Genomic DNA, 24,226 nt, shown 5'->3' on the forward strand with positions numbered 1-24,226 from the left:
ATCTTAACCTATCTCAACCAAACCCAACCTATCTTAAACAAACCTAACTTATAGTAACCTGACGTAACGTATCATGCCCTGACTAAACCTAACCTATTTTAACCAAATCTAGTCAACTGGCTAGTTTCCCTCACTTTCCTGCCTAACCCAGCAACAAACTCGTACTGTTAAACTACCCAACACAGGCGGGAGGGGGGGGGAGGGTACGTGTTGCGTGTCTAGATTTTAGCTCAAACCAGAAATATGTAGACCACAACATGACCTCTCAGACGAGTTCGATCAATCAGTACTTTACTTTCCAGAGTTACGGCCACTGGAATTTACCTGCGGCGAGGGGGAGGGGAGTATTGTGGTCACTCTTGGTAGTCAACACTTTTAGGCGTGAGTACCTACCTGAAGAAGGGCTATGATCAAGAAGAAGACGTTAGCGTAGCGTCTGAATTGCTCAAAGAGGAACATGGGAAGGAAGAAGAGAAGCTTGAAGCGGTACTTGGCGGTGCAGACGGCGTTGGAGCAGTACTTGTGGGGCTGAGGCTCGTTGAGATACACGGTGCGGTGCTCCACCCCGCCCGCACCGCCACCCATGCCGCCCAAACCGCCACCCACGCCACCGCCCATGCCGCCTTCGCCGTCACTTCCACCCCCACCGGAGTCGTCATCTGTGGGTGGAATAAAAAGGGTGGTGGTGATAAGCGTTTATTTTTATAGGATGTTGTAACAATTTACACACACACACACACCCACACAGGCTGCCATGCTCTTTCAATAAACCGTTAATTAATTATTATTATTATTATTATTATTATTATTATTATTATTATTATTATTATTATTATTATTATTATTACACACTCTTGATTGCCACAACACTACCACAAGCTTGGCTCACAGAAATACAAACACGACTATTATCAACTTACAAGGTGATGTTTTGTTTAAACATCACAACAGTCAGGTACTTGAGATAGAGATGAACGTTCAGCTATTATTATTATTATTATTATTATTATTATTATTATTATTATTATATATATATATATATATATATATATATATATATATATATATATTACCAGTTGTAAAAAAGTAACACGTTGTAAACAAGAGTGTGTACTAACCCTAATAGCAGTATGTAGTTGAAGTACTATACTTACATAAAATAACCTACTCAATGGTTTATGTACACAAGATGGGATCACATGCAAAATTGCACCTCAAGTTTAAAGTTAGAGTTAAGGTGGTTTATCCTGGAGTTAAATAAGTTGGGGATGGAGGGAGAGAGGGGGTCGAAGAATCATCAGGTGATCCAAAAGACGATGACTCTCCTCAGCACCCACACACTGGTGCTTCTCCTCTGTGTGTTCAACTTTAATAAACTAGTATATTTCTGCAGGTATCAAGAAACAATATCTGACTTCCTGTCCTACCAAAGCCACCAACCAATTGATGTAACTGGCAACAGCACGGGCTGGCTGGCTGGTTTTCATTGTCTACCGTCAAATTCCAACACTGGACTCCCTCCTTCTCTCTTGTAATGTTAATAAAATACAATGATCAAAACACGTGCGACCTTACCACGACCCGACACCACCATTTAGGAACTACAGGTATATACTTGGTCACGTCAATCACACGGTGTACAATACAAGTGGCAGTAAAGCTATCAAAAAGATCGTACACGGCAAGAAAGTTAACGTTCTTTATACTTTCATTGTCAGGCGGATAGCAAGGGTGAGGAACAAACACCAGAGGGAGAAACAGTTTTAATAATTCATGTATACAAACAAACATTACCGGAATGACGTTAAGAATTCTAATCAACGCCTATCCCTGCCTATGCCTTTGGTGTTGTTGATTAAATTCTTTCGACCAGTGTGTAGCATCTAGGTTTCCTTACCACGAATAACATAAACAGATTTTTTTTTCCTATATAGTGTTATTTCTCTGCCATCACCTGGAGAAAAGAGGAAATTCGCCTTTAAATTTCTACTCAAGTTAAGAATATTTCATAAAGATTAACCACCACAACAACCAAGAGTAGGGAAGTATTAGGGTGGTTATTCATTCGGTAAAATAAGCTTGGCGGACGGCCTACTATTCAGGTGAGTCCGAGGAAATATAGTTCAAGTCTCTGATGAAGCATTACAGAGGTGAGTGGTGATACATCCAACATTACATTGGTGCCAGCAGTAGTGATTATCCAACATTACTGTGGTGATAATGGTGGGAGTATCCAGCATTACAGTGGTGACAATGGTGGGAGTATCCAGCATTACAGTGGTAACAATGGTGAGTATCCAGCATTAGTGGTGATAATGGTGGGAGTATCCAACATTACAGTGGTGACAATAGTATGATTGCCGAAATACTTACACAATGACTGGTGGGATAACACAACTAGAGAATGATAACAGTAACAACCTGACGAAACATAACACTGATAAGGTGGAAATATCACACACACACACACACACACACACAGGTGGACGTTAAGCAGTCACTCTGTCAACACAAACTGCCATTATTAAAACACGCAAGTCTTGGGATACGTGACTTCACTACACACACCAGCTTAAGCACTATCTCATACGTCTGAATAAACTCTAATACCAACGTCTTGTACCTTCTCTGCTAAGGGAAGTGTCTTAGTGCACAATAGGAGAACACTTAAGTGAGGTGTTCACTGGGTAACAAGTGATATGAGTCTCATCTCGCTGACCAAGAGAGAGAGAGAGAGAGAGAGAGAGAGAGAGAGAGAGAGAGAGAGAGAGAGAGACGTCTGTGGAAACGATTTTTATTAAAGGAGATTTGATAACGACACTTGGTTAGGTTAGGTTAGGTTACTCCCTTGTTTGTTGAGATACGAGTACTGTATGATGGTACCTGAGACAGTAGAGTGGTGGTGATCAAGGCAGATGACAGGGGAGGAGACGGAGGAGCCCCGGAAGGTGACGCTCACCCACGACCTCCGGGACTTGTGGGACTGTAGGGACTTGAGTGACTGGAGAGAGTTGTGTGGTGGTGTGTGGTGAGGGGTGGTGGTGTCCATGGTGAGGAGTGTGGTGATGCTCAAGTCGTCATACTCCCTCACACTTTCCATCATGGTCTCCTGACGAGCCAGTGGGGCCTCACCTTCACCTGTTGTTGTTGTTGTTGTTGGCCCATTGTCCACACTGTCACTGTCAGCCTCACTATCCATGGCCATCAAGCCTGACACCTCACATTTACCCAACGTGGACCCATCCGTCACTGACAACACATTAGCCCTCAGCGACTCCCTCAACAGCGGATGGTGTAATGCACGAGGCAGGGTGTCATTATCCGAGAGGTGTCGCTCGTCACTCTTACGGTGTATTGATAGCGGTGTTTTGATAACCGGATCTGTGGTAGAGACACATCCATTGCTGAAGGGTCGCCGCTGTTGGTTGAACTTGGTCCTGGTGTTGTCAATTCGGGCGAGTGTGTTGTCAATCTGTGAGCGTATGTTGTCACCGAGAGCCAGGGCCAGCCGGTCCACGTGGGCCTGAGTCTCCTCCGAGTGTTCCAGCGCTGGGTTGTCCAGTCCTGCTAGAGATTCATCCACCACAGCTTGCACACTGTTGCGCTCATTCCCATTCCCCTCAAAATCCGATGTTGCCAACCCATTCTGTTGCAACATAAGAGGCACTGCAGCCTCTTGATGCAGCCAGAATGATGTTTCTTGGGGGAACTGACCTTGGCGGTATAAGCTCTCCGCATCATCAATGTTATCGAGGAAAGGCAGTACATCATGTAAGACCTGAGCCTCGTCCTCCACCGCGTACTTGTTGACCGGAGCGTGTGTCGCCTCACTCCTCGACACCAGGTACTCCCCCACCTGCACATACACATTCTCGTAGGTGGGATACAGCCCGACCTCTACCCCAACACTGTCATAGGCTGGGTAAGCAAGGTGCTGATGCTGCGTGTGGCTGAGGTGAGTTGTGGCCTCACTTGGGTGATGCACAACGCCAGGCTCATACAATATGTGGTCATCCATACACAACCTTTCATCATGCACATCCAGGGGGAAGATGCCGCTACTGTTGCTAAAGTCACCGTCACCAAGATACTGTAGTTGTGTGTCATCCCCGCAGTGTGACCTATAATACTGTTGGTCAAGTTCGACGGGGTCAAGGTCATACTGAGAACCATAGCGTCCATCTTGGGTGTGGCAGTGAAGGGAACCTGTGGTGGTGAAGCGAGGTGCACCCTGTGGCAGGACAACACTTTCACCTTCTGCCTCCTGGTGTGCGGGGTAGAGGAGTGTGGAGGAGGAGGAGGGTGGAAGAGGCAGGTGGGACGGGTCAAGGGTGGGAAACCATCGCGGTGGACGGGGAGGTGGACGGGGAGGGCTATCATCTTCCAGGTACACCGTCACTTTGTCCTCTTCACTGACATACTGAGAGTTGGCCACACCCAGCATGGCCCTAAACTGACCCCCAGACCACTACAACATCACCTCCTCTGCGGTTCTACCACATAAACATATAACTGAGTGCCACCTTAAACCAACACACCCCAAACCCATAATGTAGTTGTCACCTGCACCACACTACAGGTAAACATCACTACAGGTGAGCCAAGTGATCACGGTGGTGGGGGGTCACAACGAGGCTACACTTTACGAAACAGTGAACGGCACTTCGCTCATCAACATATGTTACAACTACAGGTCGCGTGCGGTCAAGTCTCCCCAGCAGCCAAAACTCCTTACTTCATTTTACTATCCTCACCGTCTCTCCTCTTCCTCACTGGTCATGTCTCAGTTAAACACACAGACAGACACACCTTGAGGCAGGACAACGCGACACCACCAAAGCCTTCACCCGGGACGAAGAGTTACGGTGGAGGGTAACGTGTAGGACGGAGTGTGACCAGAGGCTGGAGGACCATAGGTGAGGGTGTGTGGGTGTGTCTCGAGGAGGGTGTGTGGGAGTGTCTCGAAGTGGGAGTGTGTCGCGGGTGTGGGCGTGTGGGCAAACAGGTGTAGGAAGACTGCGTGGGCGCGACACACGTGTGGGCGTAAGGCACGACAACTACGAAATGTTACTGACAGCAGCAGGCGGCAGGGATGGGGGGGAGGCAGTCCAGTGATCCACCCCCTCACGACCTTAACAGTGTCTGTCTGTCTCTCTCTCTCTCTCTCTCTCTCTCTCTCTCTCCTACAGTGTTAGGAGAGAGAGAGAGAGAATGAGTGAGTTATCTCTTAGCCACACTAGGGGGCGTATACGTGATCTGTCCTGGGCGGCGTCGACTTCTCTAATGTTAAATAATGAAGAAGATCAAAAGGTTACGGAAGGCCGTGTGTGTGTGGGGGCTGAAATACATCAGGCAACACACACCCACACCTGAGGTCTCTCTCTCTACAACCCTCACTCTCCACCCCTCATCTCCCCTCTCCTTCCTCAGGTTATTCCTCCCCTCCCCAGACCTTCCCTTCCTTTACCTCCTCACCAAAGGGCTTCCTCCTCACTGCCACCCCCCCTCGTCAGCCCTAACTGCCAGTGGTGTCATTAGCATTGTCAGGCGTGTGGAGATACAAAGGTCAGCAAAATGTGAGAGAAATACCAAGAACACACACACACACACTATCCACCTCTACAGTGTGCACTATAACACAGGTACAAGGTTAACGTCATTAATTCACGAACCATCAGTACCGTGATCGATAAAGAAGGTTTAGACACTCCGCCACCACAGCTCAGTGAACTGTTGTCACACTCACACACACACACCTACCTATCAGTGAAAGCTTTTGTTATATAATCCCCCCCTCCCCCCATGTCACTAGGCCTAATACTGTATGTCATTTTTGTCCATTGGATATTCTTAACCTCTAGCTACTGTGCTTTTCAATAAACGGTTAATTATTATTATTATTACACACACACACACACACACACACACTCCGACGCCAGGCTGCACGCTTCCGAGGGGCTGTCTCCACCTTTGTCATTCACCTGTGGCGTCCCCCTAGGCACCAAGATGGTACCGCTCGGTTCCTTAGCCCTCATCAATAATGCCCTGAAAGATACAGTACTCCCGCTCGCTGGAAATATGTCGACGAAACCACCATTACAATCAGTGTGAATAGCCCGGCTCTCGACTACAGGGCCCTCCAGGATATACCGAACAGTCTCCAAGATTGGTTCACCACCAACCATGTCACCATCAATCATACCAGGACCATGGTTATGCTCATCAACCTCTCAGCCGACCATGTACTACCTCCCTCCACCACACTGGGCTCCAACACACTCCAGGTTGTAGATGCCACCAAGCTCCTCCTCGTCCAACTGAACTGTAAAGCACACGGCAGTACAACCGTCATACCTTCTTGCTATCGTTACGACCTCCTACGTCGTCTCTAGTCCCTCAGAGTTGCCGCGCCTGAACTCTTGAATGTTAACCCAACATTCATACACCTAACCTCACCCTTACTCCCCCATCCGAATCTTCTTCCCTAAATGCCGCACAAAGAAGACTCCTGACACTGTGGGACTAAGCTGCTACTACCTGAAATTTCCTCAACACCACAACCGTATCCAGCCCGTACGACCATGTACTGATCACTATAAGAACAGCCCCGAGCCAACCATTGCAAAACTCATCAACACCTCGTAGATAACTAGTGGTCTCCCTCCTTGCCAGTCTCCCTGTTATACTATGAGCACGCTGAAATTCCTCTTTAAACAACCCTCTCCTCCAAGTTATTTATGTTACCAATAATGTCTTTAAGATATTTTAAGCTTATGGATACAGTAGTTTTCATGAGATAGGTAGCTATTATGATTGTTATTACAAACACACACACACACACACAAAGAAAGTGACATGCCTCACCTGCACATGTGTGAGGTTGTTGTGACTTCACCAGGGTTTACTGCTCTTAACTATAACTCACCTGGGTGGGCGGGGCTGGTGTAGAAGGGGCGGGTCACGTACCTGGGTGGGCGGGGCTGGTGCAGGAGGGGCAGGAGAGGACCATCATCTTGATCATCTCCTTGTGCTCCTCCCCGCTGCTCCCAATAAGGAAGGTCTTGGGCACACTAGTCATGACTGGTGTTGTCAGGGAGCCCGGGCACTACTCTACTCAGCTTCTACACCAACATATTGTAAGGTCCATAGTTGGCAGGACACAGCGGCCGTGGCTGTGCCCTAATGTGGTGCGTGACACAACATAGTGCCTCGGTGTACAAGTCCCTCACAAGACAACACACTCAACAACACACAGATAAAGTGGCAGTGGTGGACTCTTAAGGCTAAGTTACGTGAGTGTCGGTAGTACCGTTACCTGTAAGTACACTCCTAGTTAGTACCGTCATCTCAGCGGAGCGTGACACAGATCCCTAACCACTGTCTCTGTACACACACAAACATGTTACGTAACCTGTGTAACTCCTGTCACGCGTTACACAGATCAATGTTATGTTGACTATAATGTTGTGGCGTCGTAAAGAACAGGAACACGACTACATATCCTCGTAGGCCTCTTACTACAGTACACATGCTCACACACCTACACATGTCACCACACACACACACACACACACACACACACACACACACACACAACACAAGAATATACAAACACAAACACATATACACACACACACACAGGAATACACACACACCTCGCACTAACACATCCAGAGAGCGTGGAGGAAGACTCAAGTGTACCGTGATAAACTAGGAATATATACCTGGATTTTTGTCACTCACGGTAAGTTACACAAACACATGAACGCATTATACAAGGGCATGCAAAAGTAAATACGCACACAGACGGACATAATATACGCACACAGACAGACATAATATACACAGACACACGAAAGCGATATATACTGACACACACACACACACACACACACACACACACACACACACACACACACACACACAGAACCATTAGTCAAGAAAACAACAGTAAAAACAAACGATACAAACACCATCACCAACAACAGTACACAACCAGTCCTCCTCCAACAGTAACAGTACACCACCACCACCACCATCGACAACACCAACAACAGAACTCCACCATCAACAACACCAACAGTACTCTCACCAACAACAACACACCAACAGTACTACACCATCAACAACACCAACAGTACTACACCATCAACAACACACCAACAGTACCACCATCAACAACACCAACAGTACTACACCATCAACAACACCAACAGTACTCCACCAACAACAACACACCAACAGTACTACACCATCAACAACACCAACAGTACTACACCATCAACAACACACCAACAGTACTACACCATCAACAACACCAACAGTACTACACCATCAACAACACCAACAGTACTCCACCACCAACAACACACCAACAGTACTACACCATCAACAACACCAACAGTACTACACCATCAACAACACCAACAGTACTCCACCACCAAAGTACTCCACCACCAACAACAACACTACTCCACCATCACCAACAACAGTACACCTCCACCAACAGCAGCAGAGCAGCGGCTGCAACGTACAGAGTATTGATCGACAGGCAAGCTGGGACTGTCTAGTGTGTGGCAGCTGGCCCACTTGTGTTCAGTCTTACCACCCACCCACACCCTGCCTACACCTTGTCTAGTACACACCCGTCCACACCTTGTCTAGTACACCCACCCACACCTTGTCTAGTACACCCACCCACACCCTGTCTAGTACACCCACCCACACCTTGTCTAGTACACCCACCCACACCCTGTCTAGTACACCCCACCCACACCTTGTCTAGTACACCCCCACACCCTGTCTAGTACACCCACCCACACCTGTCTAGTACACCCACCCACACCCTGTCTAGTACACCCACCCACACCCTGTCAGTACACCCACCTACACCCCTGTCTAGTACACCCACCCACACCCCGCCCAGTACACCAAATCCTACACCCCGTCTAGTACACCCACCCACACCCTGTCTAGTACACCCACTCACCCATTACCATGATACACCACCACCCACACATTACCATGATACCCGCCACCCACCCATTACCATGATACCCCGCCACTCACCCATTACCATGATACCCCGCCACTCACCCATTACCATGATACCCCGCCACACCCACACACACACACATGATACCCTCCCACCCACACATTACCATGATACCCCGCCACCCACCCATTACCATGATACCCCTCCACTCACCCATTACCATGATACACCACCACCCACACATTACCATGATACCCCGCCACCCTCCCCATTACCATGATACCCCGCCACCACCCATTACCATGATACACCACCACCCACCCATTACCATGATACCTCGCCACTCACCCATTACCATGATACACCACCACCCACCCACTACCATGATACACCACCACCCACCCATTACCATGATACCTGCCACTCACCCATTACCATGATACCCCTGCCACTCACCCATTACCATGATACCCCCGCCACTCACCCATTACCATGATACCCTCACTCACCCATTACCATGATACCCCACACCACCCATTACCATGATACCCCGCCACCACCCATTACCATGATACACCACCACCCACCCATTAACCATGATACCTCGCCACTCATTACCATGATACCCCGCCACACTCACCCATTACCATGATACCCCGCCACTCACCCATTACCATGATACCCCGCCACTCACCCATTACCATGATACCCCGCCACTCACCCATTACCATGATAACTCGCCACTCACCCATTACCATGATACCCGCCACTCACCCATTACCATGATACCCCGCCACTCACCCATTACCATGATACACCACCACCCACCCATTACCATGATACCCCCCACTCACCCATTACCATGATACCCCGCCACCACCCATTACCATGATACCCCGCCACTCACCCATTACCATGATACCCGCCACTCACCCATTACCATGATACCTCGCCACTCACCCATTTACCATGATACTCCCGCCACTACCCATTACCATGATACCCCGCCACTCACCCATTACCATGATACACCACCACCCACACATTACCATGATACCCCGCCACTCACCCATTACCATGATACCCCCGCCACCACCCATTACCATGATACCCCGCCACTCACCTATAAGAGAAGTAAAGTAAACTATCACCTATATGATACAAAGTAACACCACCACATACGTTAAGAATACTACCAACATGTTCCAGTAGAATGTAATACCTGTACAATCATCACGTGTAAATGTAACCAACCTACAGAAACACACAACACTGCATGCACACAACACTGTGCCACATACACAACACACACAACACTGTGCCACACACAAAACACTGTACCCCTACACACACACAACACTGTGCCCCACACACACACACAACACTGAGACACACACACACAACACTGAGACACACACACACAACACTGTGCCCCACACACACAACACTGTGCCCACACACACACAACACTGTGCCACACACAAAACACTGTACCCCCACACACTGTGCCACATACACAACACACACAACACTGTGCCACAACACACACAACACTGCCCCCACACACACAACACTGTGCCACACACACACAAACAACACTGTGCCCCACACACACAACACTGTACCACACACACACAAACAACACTGTGCCCCACACACAACACCATTCACACACACACAAACAACACTGTGCCACACACACACACAACACTGTGCCACACAAAACACTGTGCCCTACACACACTGTGCCATACACAACACACACAACACTGTGCCACATACACAACACACACAACACTGTGCCCCACACACACAACACTGTGCCACACACACACAAACAACACTGTGCCCCACACACACAACACTGTACCACACACACACAAACAACACTGTGCCCCACACACACAACACTGTGCCACATACACAACACACACAACACTGTGCCCCACACACACAACACTGTACCACACACACACAAACAACACTGTGCCCCACACACACAACACTGTACCACACACACAAACAACACTGTGCCCCACACACACAACACTGTGCCACATACACAACACACACAACACTGTGCCACACACACACAACACTGTACCACACACACAAACAACACGTGCCCCACACACACAACACTGTACCACACACACAAAACAACACTGTGCCCCCACACACACAACACTGTACCCACACACACACACAAACAACACTGTGCCCCACCCACACAACACTGTGCCCCCACACACAACACTGTGCCACACACACACACAACACTGTGCCCCACACACACAACACTGTGCCACACACACACACACAACACTGTGCCACACACACACACACTGTGCCACACACACACAACACTGCGCCCCACACACTAAAACACTGTGCCCTACACACACAAACACTGTGCCCCACACACACACAACACTGTGCCCCACACACACACACAACACTGTGCCCACACACACACAACACTGTGCCCCACACACAAACACAACACTGTGCCACACACACACAACACTGTGCCACACACACAACACTGTGCCACACACACAACACTGTGCCACACACAACACTGTGCCACACATACAACACTGTGCCACACACACACAACACTGTGCCACACACACAACACTGTGCCACACACACAACACAACACTGTGCCACACACACAACAACTGTGCACACACACACAACACTGTGCACACACACACAACACTTGCACACACACACAACACTGCCACACACACACAACACTGTGCCACACACACAACACACTGTGCCCCACACACAACACTGTGCCCCCACACACAACAACACAACACTGTGCCACACACACACAACACTGTGCCCACACACAACACTGTGCCCCACACACACACAACACTGTGCCACACACACACAACACTGTGCCCACACACACAACACTGTGCCACACACACAACACTGTGCCCACACACAACACTGTGCCACACACACACACACAACACTGTGCCACACACACACACACACACAACACTGTGCCACACACAACACTGTGCCACACACACACAACACTGTGCCACACACACACAACACTGTGCCCCACACACACAACACTGTGCCCCCACACACACAACACTGTGCCACACACACACAACACTGTGCCCCACACACACAACACTGTGCCACACATACAACACTGTGCCCCCACACACACAACACTGTGCCCCACACACACAACACTGTGCCACACACACAACACTGTGCCCCACACACACACAACACTGTGCCACACACACACAACACTGTGCCCCACACACACAACACTGTGCCACACACACAACACTGCACCCACACACAACACTGTGCCACACACACACACACAACACTGTGCCACACACACACACACAACACTGTGCCCCACACACAACACTGTGCCCCACACACACACAACACTGTGCCCACACACACACAACACTGTGCCCCACACACACAACACTGTGCCACACACACAACACTGTGCCCCACACACACAACACTGTGCCCCCACACACACACACAACACTGTGCCACACACACAACACTGTGCCCCACACACACAACACTGTGCCCCACACACACAACACTGTGCCACACACACACAACACTGTCGCCACACACACAACACTGTGCCACACACACAACACTGTGCCACACACACACAACACTGTGCCACACACACAACACTGTGCCACACACACAACACTGTGCCACACACACACACAACACTGTGCCATACACACACAACACTGTGCCACACACACACAACACTGTGCCACACACACACAACACTGTGCCCACACACACAACACTGCCCCACACACACAACAACACCACACACACACAACACTGCCCCACACACACAACACTGCCCCACACACACAACACTGTGCCACACACACACACACAACACTGTGCCACACACAACACTGTGCCCCACACACACAACACTGCCCCACACACACAACACTGTGCCACACACACAACACTGCCCCACACACACAACACTGCCCCACACACACAACACTGTGCCACACACACACAACACTGCTCACACACACACAACACTGCCCCACACACAACACTGCCCCACACACAACACTGTGCCACACACACAACACTGTGCCACACACACACAATTGCCACACACACAACACTGTGCCACACACACACAAACACGTGCCACACACACAACACTGTGCCACACACACACAACACTGTGCCACACACACAACACTCATACACACACAACACTGTGCCACACACACAACACTGTGCCACACACACAACACACTGTGCACACACACACAACACTGTGCCACACACACAACACTGTGCCACACACACAACACTGTGCCACACACACACAACACTGTGCCACACACACAACACTGTGCCACACACACACAACACCAGCCACACACACAACACTGCCCCACACACACAACACTCACAGCCACACACCACAACACTGCCCCACACACACACAACACTGCCCCCACACACACAACACTGCCACACACACACAACACTGTGCCACACACACACAACACTGCCCCACACACACACAACACTGTGCCACACACACACAACACTGCCCCACACACACAACACTGTGCCACACACACACAACACTGCCCCACACACACAACACTGCCACACACACACAACACTGTGCCACACACACACAACACTGCCCCACACACACAACACTGTGCCACACACACACAACACTGCCCCACACACACAACACTGCCCCACACACACAACACTGTGCCACACACAACACTCATGCCCATAACACACAACACTGTGCCACACACACAACACTGTGCACACACACACAACCAGCACACACACACACACAACACTGTGCCACACACACAACACTGTGCCCCATACACCAACACTGCCAACCACTTACACAAAACACACACACTGTGCCACACCACAACACTCAGCCCCACACACACAAACTGCCACACACACACAACACTGTGCCACACACACAACACTGTGCCACACACACAACACTGCCCCACACACACAACACTGTGCACAAACACACACTGCCACACACACACAACACTGTCCCCCACACACACAACACTGTGCCACACAACACAACACTGCCACACACACAACACTGTGCCACACACAACAACACTGTGAACACAACACTGTGCCACAACACAACACTGCCATACACACAACACTGTGCCACAATACACAACACTGCCACACACACAACAACACTGCCATATACACACACAACACTGTGCCACACACCACAACACTGACACAACACTGTGCTACACACACAACACTGCTCACACACACACAACACTGCCATACACACACAACACTGTGCCACACACACAACACTGCACATACACACACAATACACACACAACACTGTGCCACACACACAACATCATGTACACACACAACACATGCATACACACACAACACTGTACACACACAACATATACACACACACACAACACTGCCATACACACACAACATCTGCACACACACAACACTGCTATACACACACACAACACTGTGCTACACACACAACACTGCTACACACAACACAACACTCAGCCACACACCACAACACTGCCATACACAAACAACACTGCATACACACACACACAACACTGCCACACACACAACACTGCCATACACAACAACACTTGCCACAACACAACACTGTACACACACAACCACTGTGCCTACCACACAACACTGCCATACACACACAACACTTCAAAGCCACACACACAACACTGCCATACACACACAACACTGTGCCACACACACAACACTGCCATACACACAACACTACACACACAACACTGCCATACACACACCAGCACACACACAACACTGCCCCCCACATACACACACAACACTGCCCTGCCACACACACAACACTCAGCCACACCACACAACACCTCTGCCCCACACACACAACACTGTGCCACACAACAACACTGCTATCACACACACAACACTGCCACACACACAACACTGTGCCATAATAACAACACAGTCCCCACACACAACACTGTGCCACACACACAACACTGCCCCACACACACAACAACACTGCCATCACACACACAACACTGTGCACACACAACACTGCCACACACACAACACTATACACACACAACATCACACACAACACACACACACAACACACTGCCACACACAAACAACACTGTGCCACACACACACAACACACACACACACAACACTGTGCACACAACACTGCACACACACACAACACTGCAACACACAACACTGCTACACACACACACAACACTGTGCCACACACAACACAACACTGCCACACACACACAACACACTGCACACACACAACACTGCCACACATAATAACAACACTGCTACACACACACAACACTGTGCCACACACAACACATACACACACAACACCAAGCACACACACACACAATATACACACACAACACTGTGCACACACACACAACATCACATACACACACAACACTGTGCCACAAACACAACACTGCCATAACACACACAACACACCAAGCACACACCAACACCCATACACACACACAACACTGTGCCACACACACAACACAACACTGCCATACACACACAACACTGTGCCACACACACACACAACACTGTGCCACACACACAACATCACACATACACACACAACACTGTGCCACACACACACAACACTGCCACACACACAACACTGTACACACAACAACACTGCCATCACACACACAACACTGTGCCACACACAACACGCACACACACAACACTGTGCCACAACACACAACACAGACACCACACACAACACTGCCATACACACACAACACTGTGCCACACACACAACACTGCACACACAACACTGTGCCACACACAACACCTCCTGCCATACACACACAACACACACACACAACACACACAACACTGTGCCACACACAACACTGCCATACACACACAACACTGTGCCACACACACAACACTGCTTCACACACACAACACTGTGCCACACACACAACACTGCATACACACACAAACACACACACACTGCCATACAACACACAACACTGTGCCACACACACACACACACACACACACAACACTGTGCCACACACACAACACTGCCATACACACACAACACCAGCACACACACACAACACTGCCATACACACAACACTGTGCCACACACAACACTACACACACACAACACTGCCATACACACACACACACAACCGCCACACACACACAACACTGCCATACACACACAACACTGTGCCACACACACAACACTGCTATACACACACAACACTGTACACACACACAACACTGCTACACAACAACACTGTGCCACACACAACACTGCCATACACACACAACACTGTCACACACACACAACACTGTACACACACACAACACTGTGCCACACACACAACATGCCACACACACACACACACAGCACTGCACATACACACAACACTGTAGCACACACACAACACTGCCATCACACACACACAACACTGTGCCCACACACACACAACACTGTGCCACACACACAACACTGTGCCACACACACAACACTGCCCCACACACACACAACACTGTGCCACACACACACACAACAACACTGCCCACACACACAACACTGTGCCACACACACAACACTGCCACACACAACACTGTGCACACACAACACACACACACACAACACTGTGCCACACACACACAACACTGCCACACACACACACAACACTGACCAGCCACACACACAACACCTGCCACACACACAACACTGTGCCACACACACAACACTGTCACACACACACAACACTGTGCCACACACACACACTGGCCATACACACACAACACTGTGCCACACACACAACACTGCCATACACACACACAACACTGTGCCACAAACACAACACACACACAAAACAACACTGTGCCACACACACAACAACACTAGCCACACACACAACAACACTGTGCCACAAACAACACAACACCACACACACACAACACTGCCACACACACAACACTGTGCCACAAACACACAACACTCGCACACACACACAACATCAAGCACACACAACACCATTATACACACACACAACACTGTGCCACACACACAACACTGCTATATACACACACAACACTGTGCCACACACACAACACTGCCATACCACACACACAACACTGCACACAAACAACACTGCATACACACACAACACTGCTATACACACAACACTCGTCACAAACACAACACATATACACACAACAACACACTGCCACACACAACACTGCCACACACACACAACACTGTGCCACACACACAACACTGCCATACACATCACAACACTGTACACACACAACACTGCCATACACACAACACCTGTGCCACACACACAACACTGCCACACACACACAACACTGTGCCCACACACACAACACTCTATACACACACAACATCGCCACAAACACAACACTGCAACACACAACACTGTCACACACACTAACACACAACACTGACCACACACACACACACTGCCATACACACACAACACTGTGCCACACACAACACTGCCCATACACACACAACACTGTGCCACACACACACAACACCCATACACACACACAACACTGCGCCACACACAACACTCGCACACACACAACACTGTGCCACACACACATCACTGCCCCACACACACACCACACTACACCAACACACCCCACACACACACAACACTGTGATACACACAACACTGTGCACAAACACAACAGTGCACACACACAAACACCAGCCACACACACAACACTGCCCCACACACACAACACTGTGCCACACACACACAACACCACACCACACAACACTGTGCCACACACACAACACTGTGCCACACACACAACACTGCTATCCACACACACAACACCGCCACACACACAACACTGCCATACACACACAACACTGTGCAACAACAACACTGCCATACACACACAACACTGTGCCACACACACAACACTGCCATACACACACAACACTGCCATACACACACACAACATGTGCCACACACAACACTGCCATACACACACAACACCAGCCACAAACACAACACTGCCATACACACACACACTGCCATACACACAACACTGCCACACACACACAACACTGTGCTACACACACAACACTCCTGCCAACACACACAACACTGCCAACACACACAACACTGTACACACACACACAACACACTGCCATACACACACAACACACTGCCACACACACAACACTGCCATACACACACAACACTGTGCCACACACACAACACTGCCATACACACACAACACTGTGCCACAAACACAACTACCATACACACAACACTGTGACACACACAACACTGCCATACAACACAACAGCTGACACACACACAACACCAGCACACACACAACACTGCCATACACACACAACACTGAGCACACACACACAACACTTCCCACATACACACACAACAACACCTGCCCCACACACAACACCACACACACAACACTGCCATACACACACAACACTGCCATACACACACAACACTGCCCCTCAACACAACAACACCTATACACACACAACACACACTGCCATACACACACAACACTGCCCTCCACAAACACCACTGTGCCACACACACAACACTGCCATACACACACAACACATCACACACACACAACACTGCTATACACACACAACACTGTGCCACACACACAACACTGTCCACACACACAACACTGCCATACACACACAACACTTGCCCACAAACACACAACACTGCCATACACACACAACACTGTGCCACACACACACACACTGCATCACACACACAACACTGCCATCACACACACACAACACTGTGCCACACACACAACACTGCCACACACACACAACACTGCCATACACACACAACATGTGCCACAAACACACAACACTGCCATACACACACAACATGTGCTACACACACAACACCTGCTATACACACACAACACCACACACACAACACTGCCACACACACACACAACACTGCCATCACACACACAACACTGCCATACACACACAACAACACTGTACACACACACAACACCAGCACACACACACACACTGATACACACACAACACTGTGCCACAAACACAACACTGCCATACACACACACACTGCACACACACAACACTGTGCCACACACACAACACTGCCATACACACACAACACCGTGGCACAACACACAACACTGCATACACACACAACACACACACACACACACAACACTGTGATACACACACAACACTGTGCCACACACACAACATTGCCATACACACACAAACTGTGCCACACACCACTACTCTACACTATACACCACAGTGCATCAAATACCCCACAGTGCACCACATACACCAGCACAAGGACAGAACCAGACAATGTAATGTAGTCTTGGTCAGCCAGAATAGCTAGGATACACACATACTGTACAGTATGTCAAGTTAGTGGCGCTGTACCCATACAGGAACACTCAGCATGTAAAATTTGTGATGAACCTTTAAAGCATACACTTGAACACTATATTATTGAATGTGACACTGTCAAGGACTTCAGGCCACCTGGATTGTTGTCTCCCATGTAACTACGAGTCTATACAGTATTACACTGAACCAGGTCTGGTCGAGGACATTTTAGCAGTCTATCCTGAATTTGCTACTACACACTGATGAGTCCTCAATAATGAATATGATCTACTTTATTATCTCTTTTTTTGTATGAACCTCTGTCCCCATGTGGCAGTGATCGGTGACAGCACACATCAGCGTCAACACCTCACCCAACAACTCATTTAGATTTTTTTTACATCGAGCTTGCCATTAAAAATCTGGTAATAAGTTCACCATATACATACACCTACACTTCACCATACACACAACACTACACGGCACAATACACAACATACCACACTATACACAAAATACTATACTGCACAGTACACAATTTACTACACTATACACAACACTATACTCCACTATACACTGCACCACACACACAACACTACACAATACACACACTACACTGCACAATACACAACATACTACCACACAACACTACACTGCACACACAACACTGCACCACACACACAAAACACTACACCACGCACAAAACAATACACTGCACCACAAAACACTACACACGCACAAAACACACTGCACCACACACAACACTGTGCATACACCAACACTGCATCACACACACCACCAACACCGCACCACACACACACACTTCACACACACATACAACAACACACTACACTGTACTACACACCACACTACTCACACACACAACACTGCACTAGTCATCACCACAACACTGCACTGTATCACACACAACACTGCACCATGCACCACACACACACACATATTGCACTATACACAACATACTACACTGCACCACACACACAACACTACACTTCATCAGACAATACTACACTGCATAACACACCACACTACACTGTACTACACACCACACTACACCACATATCACACCACACACACAACACCACTGCACTATACACAACATACTACACCCACACTGCACCACACACACACACACCATACTGCACTATACACAACATACCACATCTACACTGCACCACACACACACACACACACACACACACACACACACACACACACACACACACACACACACACACACACACACACACACACACACACACCATACTGTACTGCACCACACACAACACTGCACTGTATCACATACACAACACACTGCTGTACCACACACACCAACACTAAACTGTACCACACACTACACCCACACACACACACTGCATGAAAACACTGCACTGCATGACACACTACACTGTACCACACGCACACTACACCACACAAAATACACTGCATCACACAACACTACCCTGCAACACACACAGACACACTTCATTAGAAATCACGTGTGGTGAGTGGTAAGACAAGGGGAAATTCCGTGCGGGTTACAGAGGTCATTTCCTGTCCTTCATCTGACCTCTGTAACACGTGACCTGACCTACACACATCTTAAGCGGTCATATCACAGTTTCAGAGTTGACTTGACAATGATTTTTAGGGGGCACATCCCCCCAACACACACACAGGTCACAAAAACCAAGTATTGTACCAGTTCGTAAGTGATATTCTGTTCTTAAACGATTGTTACTCTCGTGTGTGTGTTCCCAGGGAGGCTGTGTGTGTATGAGTCGTCAATAATAGTGTTTAATCCGTCCATGTAGCGAGCGAGTACAGTACTTGGTTATCACTGGGTAAGGGCGGCAGTGTTTCAGGGAGCACCGCACAACATTAAAACTGTGTGCCGCTACGAGTGCTGGGTACACTCTGGTAGCTTCCTCCCTCCGCCTCTTACACCACTCACTATTATCACCACACACTTTTCCTAGTATTAATCACACGGTCACCACACGAGTACACTGTATTGCGGCAGGATAGTGTCGTACATATGGTGAGCACAGAAGCAGCAGGTGGTATCGACGGTGGCCAGCTGAGTGTTGCAGCAGCAGCAGCAGAAGAGCGGCCACCAATCCATATCTTGGTGGCGGTGCAGCAGGAGCGGAGGGAGGGAGGAGGGTCGTGCCGGGCCATGACTCCAGCGTGTTAACCTGATCCTACACGCTCTCCTGCTGGTGCTGCTGCTGTAACCTACACGACCCACCCACAGACACACACACACGCACCCAGCACTAAACGACGGCGGCCACCAGCTGTATGAGAAGGGGAAGGAATACTACTACTGGCGATGGAAGACAAGCAAGCGTCCACCACGCCCTCACTACCGTCACCCGGCTCGGCTCTGACTGTCCTCCTCCTCCTCCTCCTCCTCCTCCTCCCAGCCTCCCAGCCTCCCTCACTCCCACACATCCTCTCCCTCCCTACCTCCCTCTATGTCTCTCTTCCCCCATTCCTCCCTTCTCTCTTATCTCCAACTTCATTGACAAACAAATATACAGGAAGAGTCGCGATGCAAATTGTGTGGTGAGGCGAAGGTGATTGTGTGGGTCACACCAACACACACACACACACACACACAACTATTAAATCCAGGCATTCTGCAGATACGGACGCCGGCGCCACATAAACACGTAAGGCTGACCCCCACCCCCATCCTGTCGCCCTACCCCCCTATCCTGTCACCCTATACCCCCCTGTCCTGTCACCCCTACCCCCCTATCTGTCGCCCTGCCCCCCTCCCCCTACCTCTCCTCCCACCTTGCTTAACCTCCCCCCCCCCCATCTCTTGGCACACCCTAGGAAATCCAGAATCTTTCCCCGACCACTACAAGGAAGATCACGCCACCTTGAACATTGCCCAACTCTTACGAACAGCTCAGTCAGTCGGTCGCTCCAACAGTCACACGTGTTCAAGTCTGAGTTCAGTTCATTAAAATCGTCATATAACTTTAGACTGATTCAGCATGTATGCATATAGGTGATGTTTACTGTATTTCACCTGAAAATTAAACACATAATCATCAGGTGATATAAGTTGGGGTGTCTAATCTTCAGGGGAGAGAGAGAGAGAGAGAGAGAGAGAGAGAGAGCAGGCGAAATTTAACTTGTATTATTTTAGAGTATGAACGTAGGGTCAAAGATAACGTGTAAAGTATTGTGGGGGAGAGTTGAGGCTTCTCCACAACACCCACGCCACTAAACTCCTCTACAAGCCACTAAACACCACTAAACACCGCTACACGCCACTAAACTCCTCTACACGCCACTAAACTCCTCTACACGCCACTAAACACCTCTACACGCCACACTAAAACACCACTAAGCACCGCTACCCACGCCTAAACTCCTCTACACACCACACTAAACACCGCTACACGCCACTAAACTCTCTACACGCCACTAAACACCACTAAACACCGCTTCACGCCACTAAACTCCTCTACACGCCACTAAGCACCACTAAACACCACTTTACGCCACTAAACTCCTCTACACGCCACTGAGGCTTCTCCACAACACCCACGCCACTAAACTCCTCTACAAGCCACTAAACACCACTAAACACCGCTACACGCCACTAAACTCCTCTACACGCCACTAAACTCCTCTACACGCCACTAAACACCTCTACACGCCACTAAACTCCTCTACACGCCACTGATAATCTTCATGGCGACGTTTCCTCTACAGTCTACACTCTTCAGCACCTCTGACGCCGCCCTGCCTGACCCGTGACACCCCAGACAGACAACCAAAGGCAAACATAACGCTATCCTCGCCCTCTCCTTAAACCTTTCCTAAAATCGATCGAATACATACACATACACATACACATATACACTACACACATTGCACCTACACACACACACACATATACACACTTACATATAAACTAAACACATATATGTACACACACACACACATATACATACACACTTACATATAAACTACACACATACATATACACATGACAATGGGAGGTCCTTCCAAGAACACAACTCGAATCTTAAAACTTCAGGAAAAGAGTCTCTCTCTCTCTCTCTCTCTCTCTCTCTCTCTCTCTCTCTCTCTCTCTCTCTCTCTCTCTCTCTCTCTCTCTCTCTCTCTCTCTCTCTCTCTCTCTCTCTCTCTCTCTCTCTCTCTCTCTCTCTCTCTCTCTCTCTCTCTCTCTCTCTCTCTCTCTCTCTCTCTCTCTCTCTCTCTCTCTCTCTCTCTCTTCTCCTCCTACCCACCCCTGTTCCTATGGGTCTCGCCTCGTCTTCCCCCACTTACCTCCCTTCCTCCCCTTCCTCCTATGGGTCCCTTCCTCCCCCTCCCCTTCCTCCTATGGGCCCCCTTCACCCCCCAGCCGTCATTATCAAGTCGTCCCATCATGATCAATCAACCCTCCTCCTGCAGACAGGCTTGGCGGCACTAGACATATTTAGGGGATGACCACACCACGCCTTCCTGTCTACACACACCACACCACGCCTTCCTGTCTACACACACCACACACGCCTTCCTGTCTACACACATACACCACAGCGCAATCTGCACACACACCGCCTTCCTGTCACACACACCACACCACGCCTTCCTGTCTACACACACCACACCACGCCTTCCTG

The 24,226-nt window shown here is 49.2% G+C and overlaps 1 protein-coding gene across 14 annotated transcripts in view; it reads right to left on the reverse strand.

Moving 5' to 3' along the window:
* The window catches only part of LOC121874218 (probable phospholipid-transporting ATPase IA), a 124,792-nt gene that overhangs the window by 53,808 nt on the left and 46,758 nt on the right, over window positions 1-24,226 (reverse strand). For 3 of the 14 annotated variants that reach the window (XM_042378255.1, XM_042378261.1, XM_042378262.1), the window contains one exon: window positions 394-659. In XM_042378255.1, coding sequence (XP_042234189.1) covers window positions 394-659 — 266 coding nt within the window. Of the gene's footprint in view, window positions 1-393; window positions 660-2,883; window positions 5,057-6,966; window positions 7,316-21,398; window positions 21,503-21,604; window positions 21,744-21,841; window positions 21,959-24,226 lie in introns of those variants that run through there. The other 11 variants (XR_006090380.1, XM_042378249.1, XM_042378250.1 and 8 more) reach the window with 9 other exon arrangements.

Source organism: Homarus americanus, unplaced genomic scaffold, assembly GCF_018991925.1.
Source record: "Homarus americanus isolate GMGI-L3 unplaced genomic scaffold, GMGI_Hamer_2.0 scaffold49667, whole genome shotgun sequence".
Lineage (NCBI taxonomy): Eukaryota > Metazoa > Arthropoda > Malacostraca > Decapoda > Nephropidae > Homarus > Homarus americanus.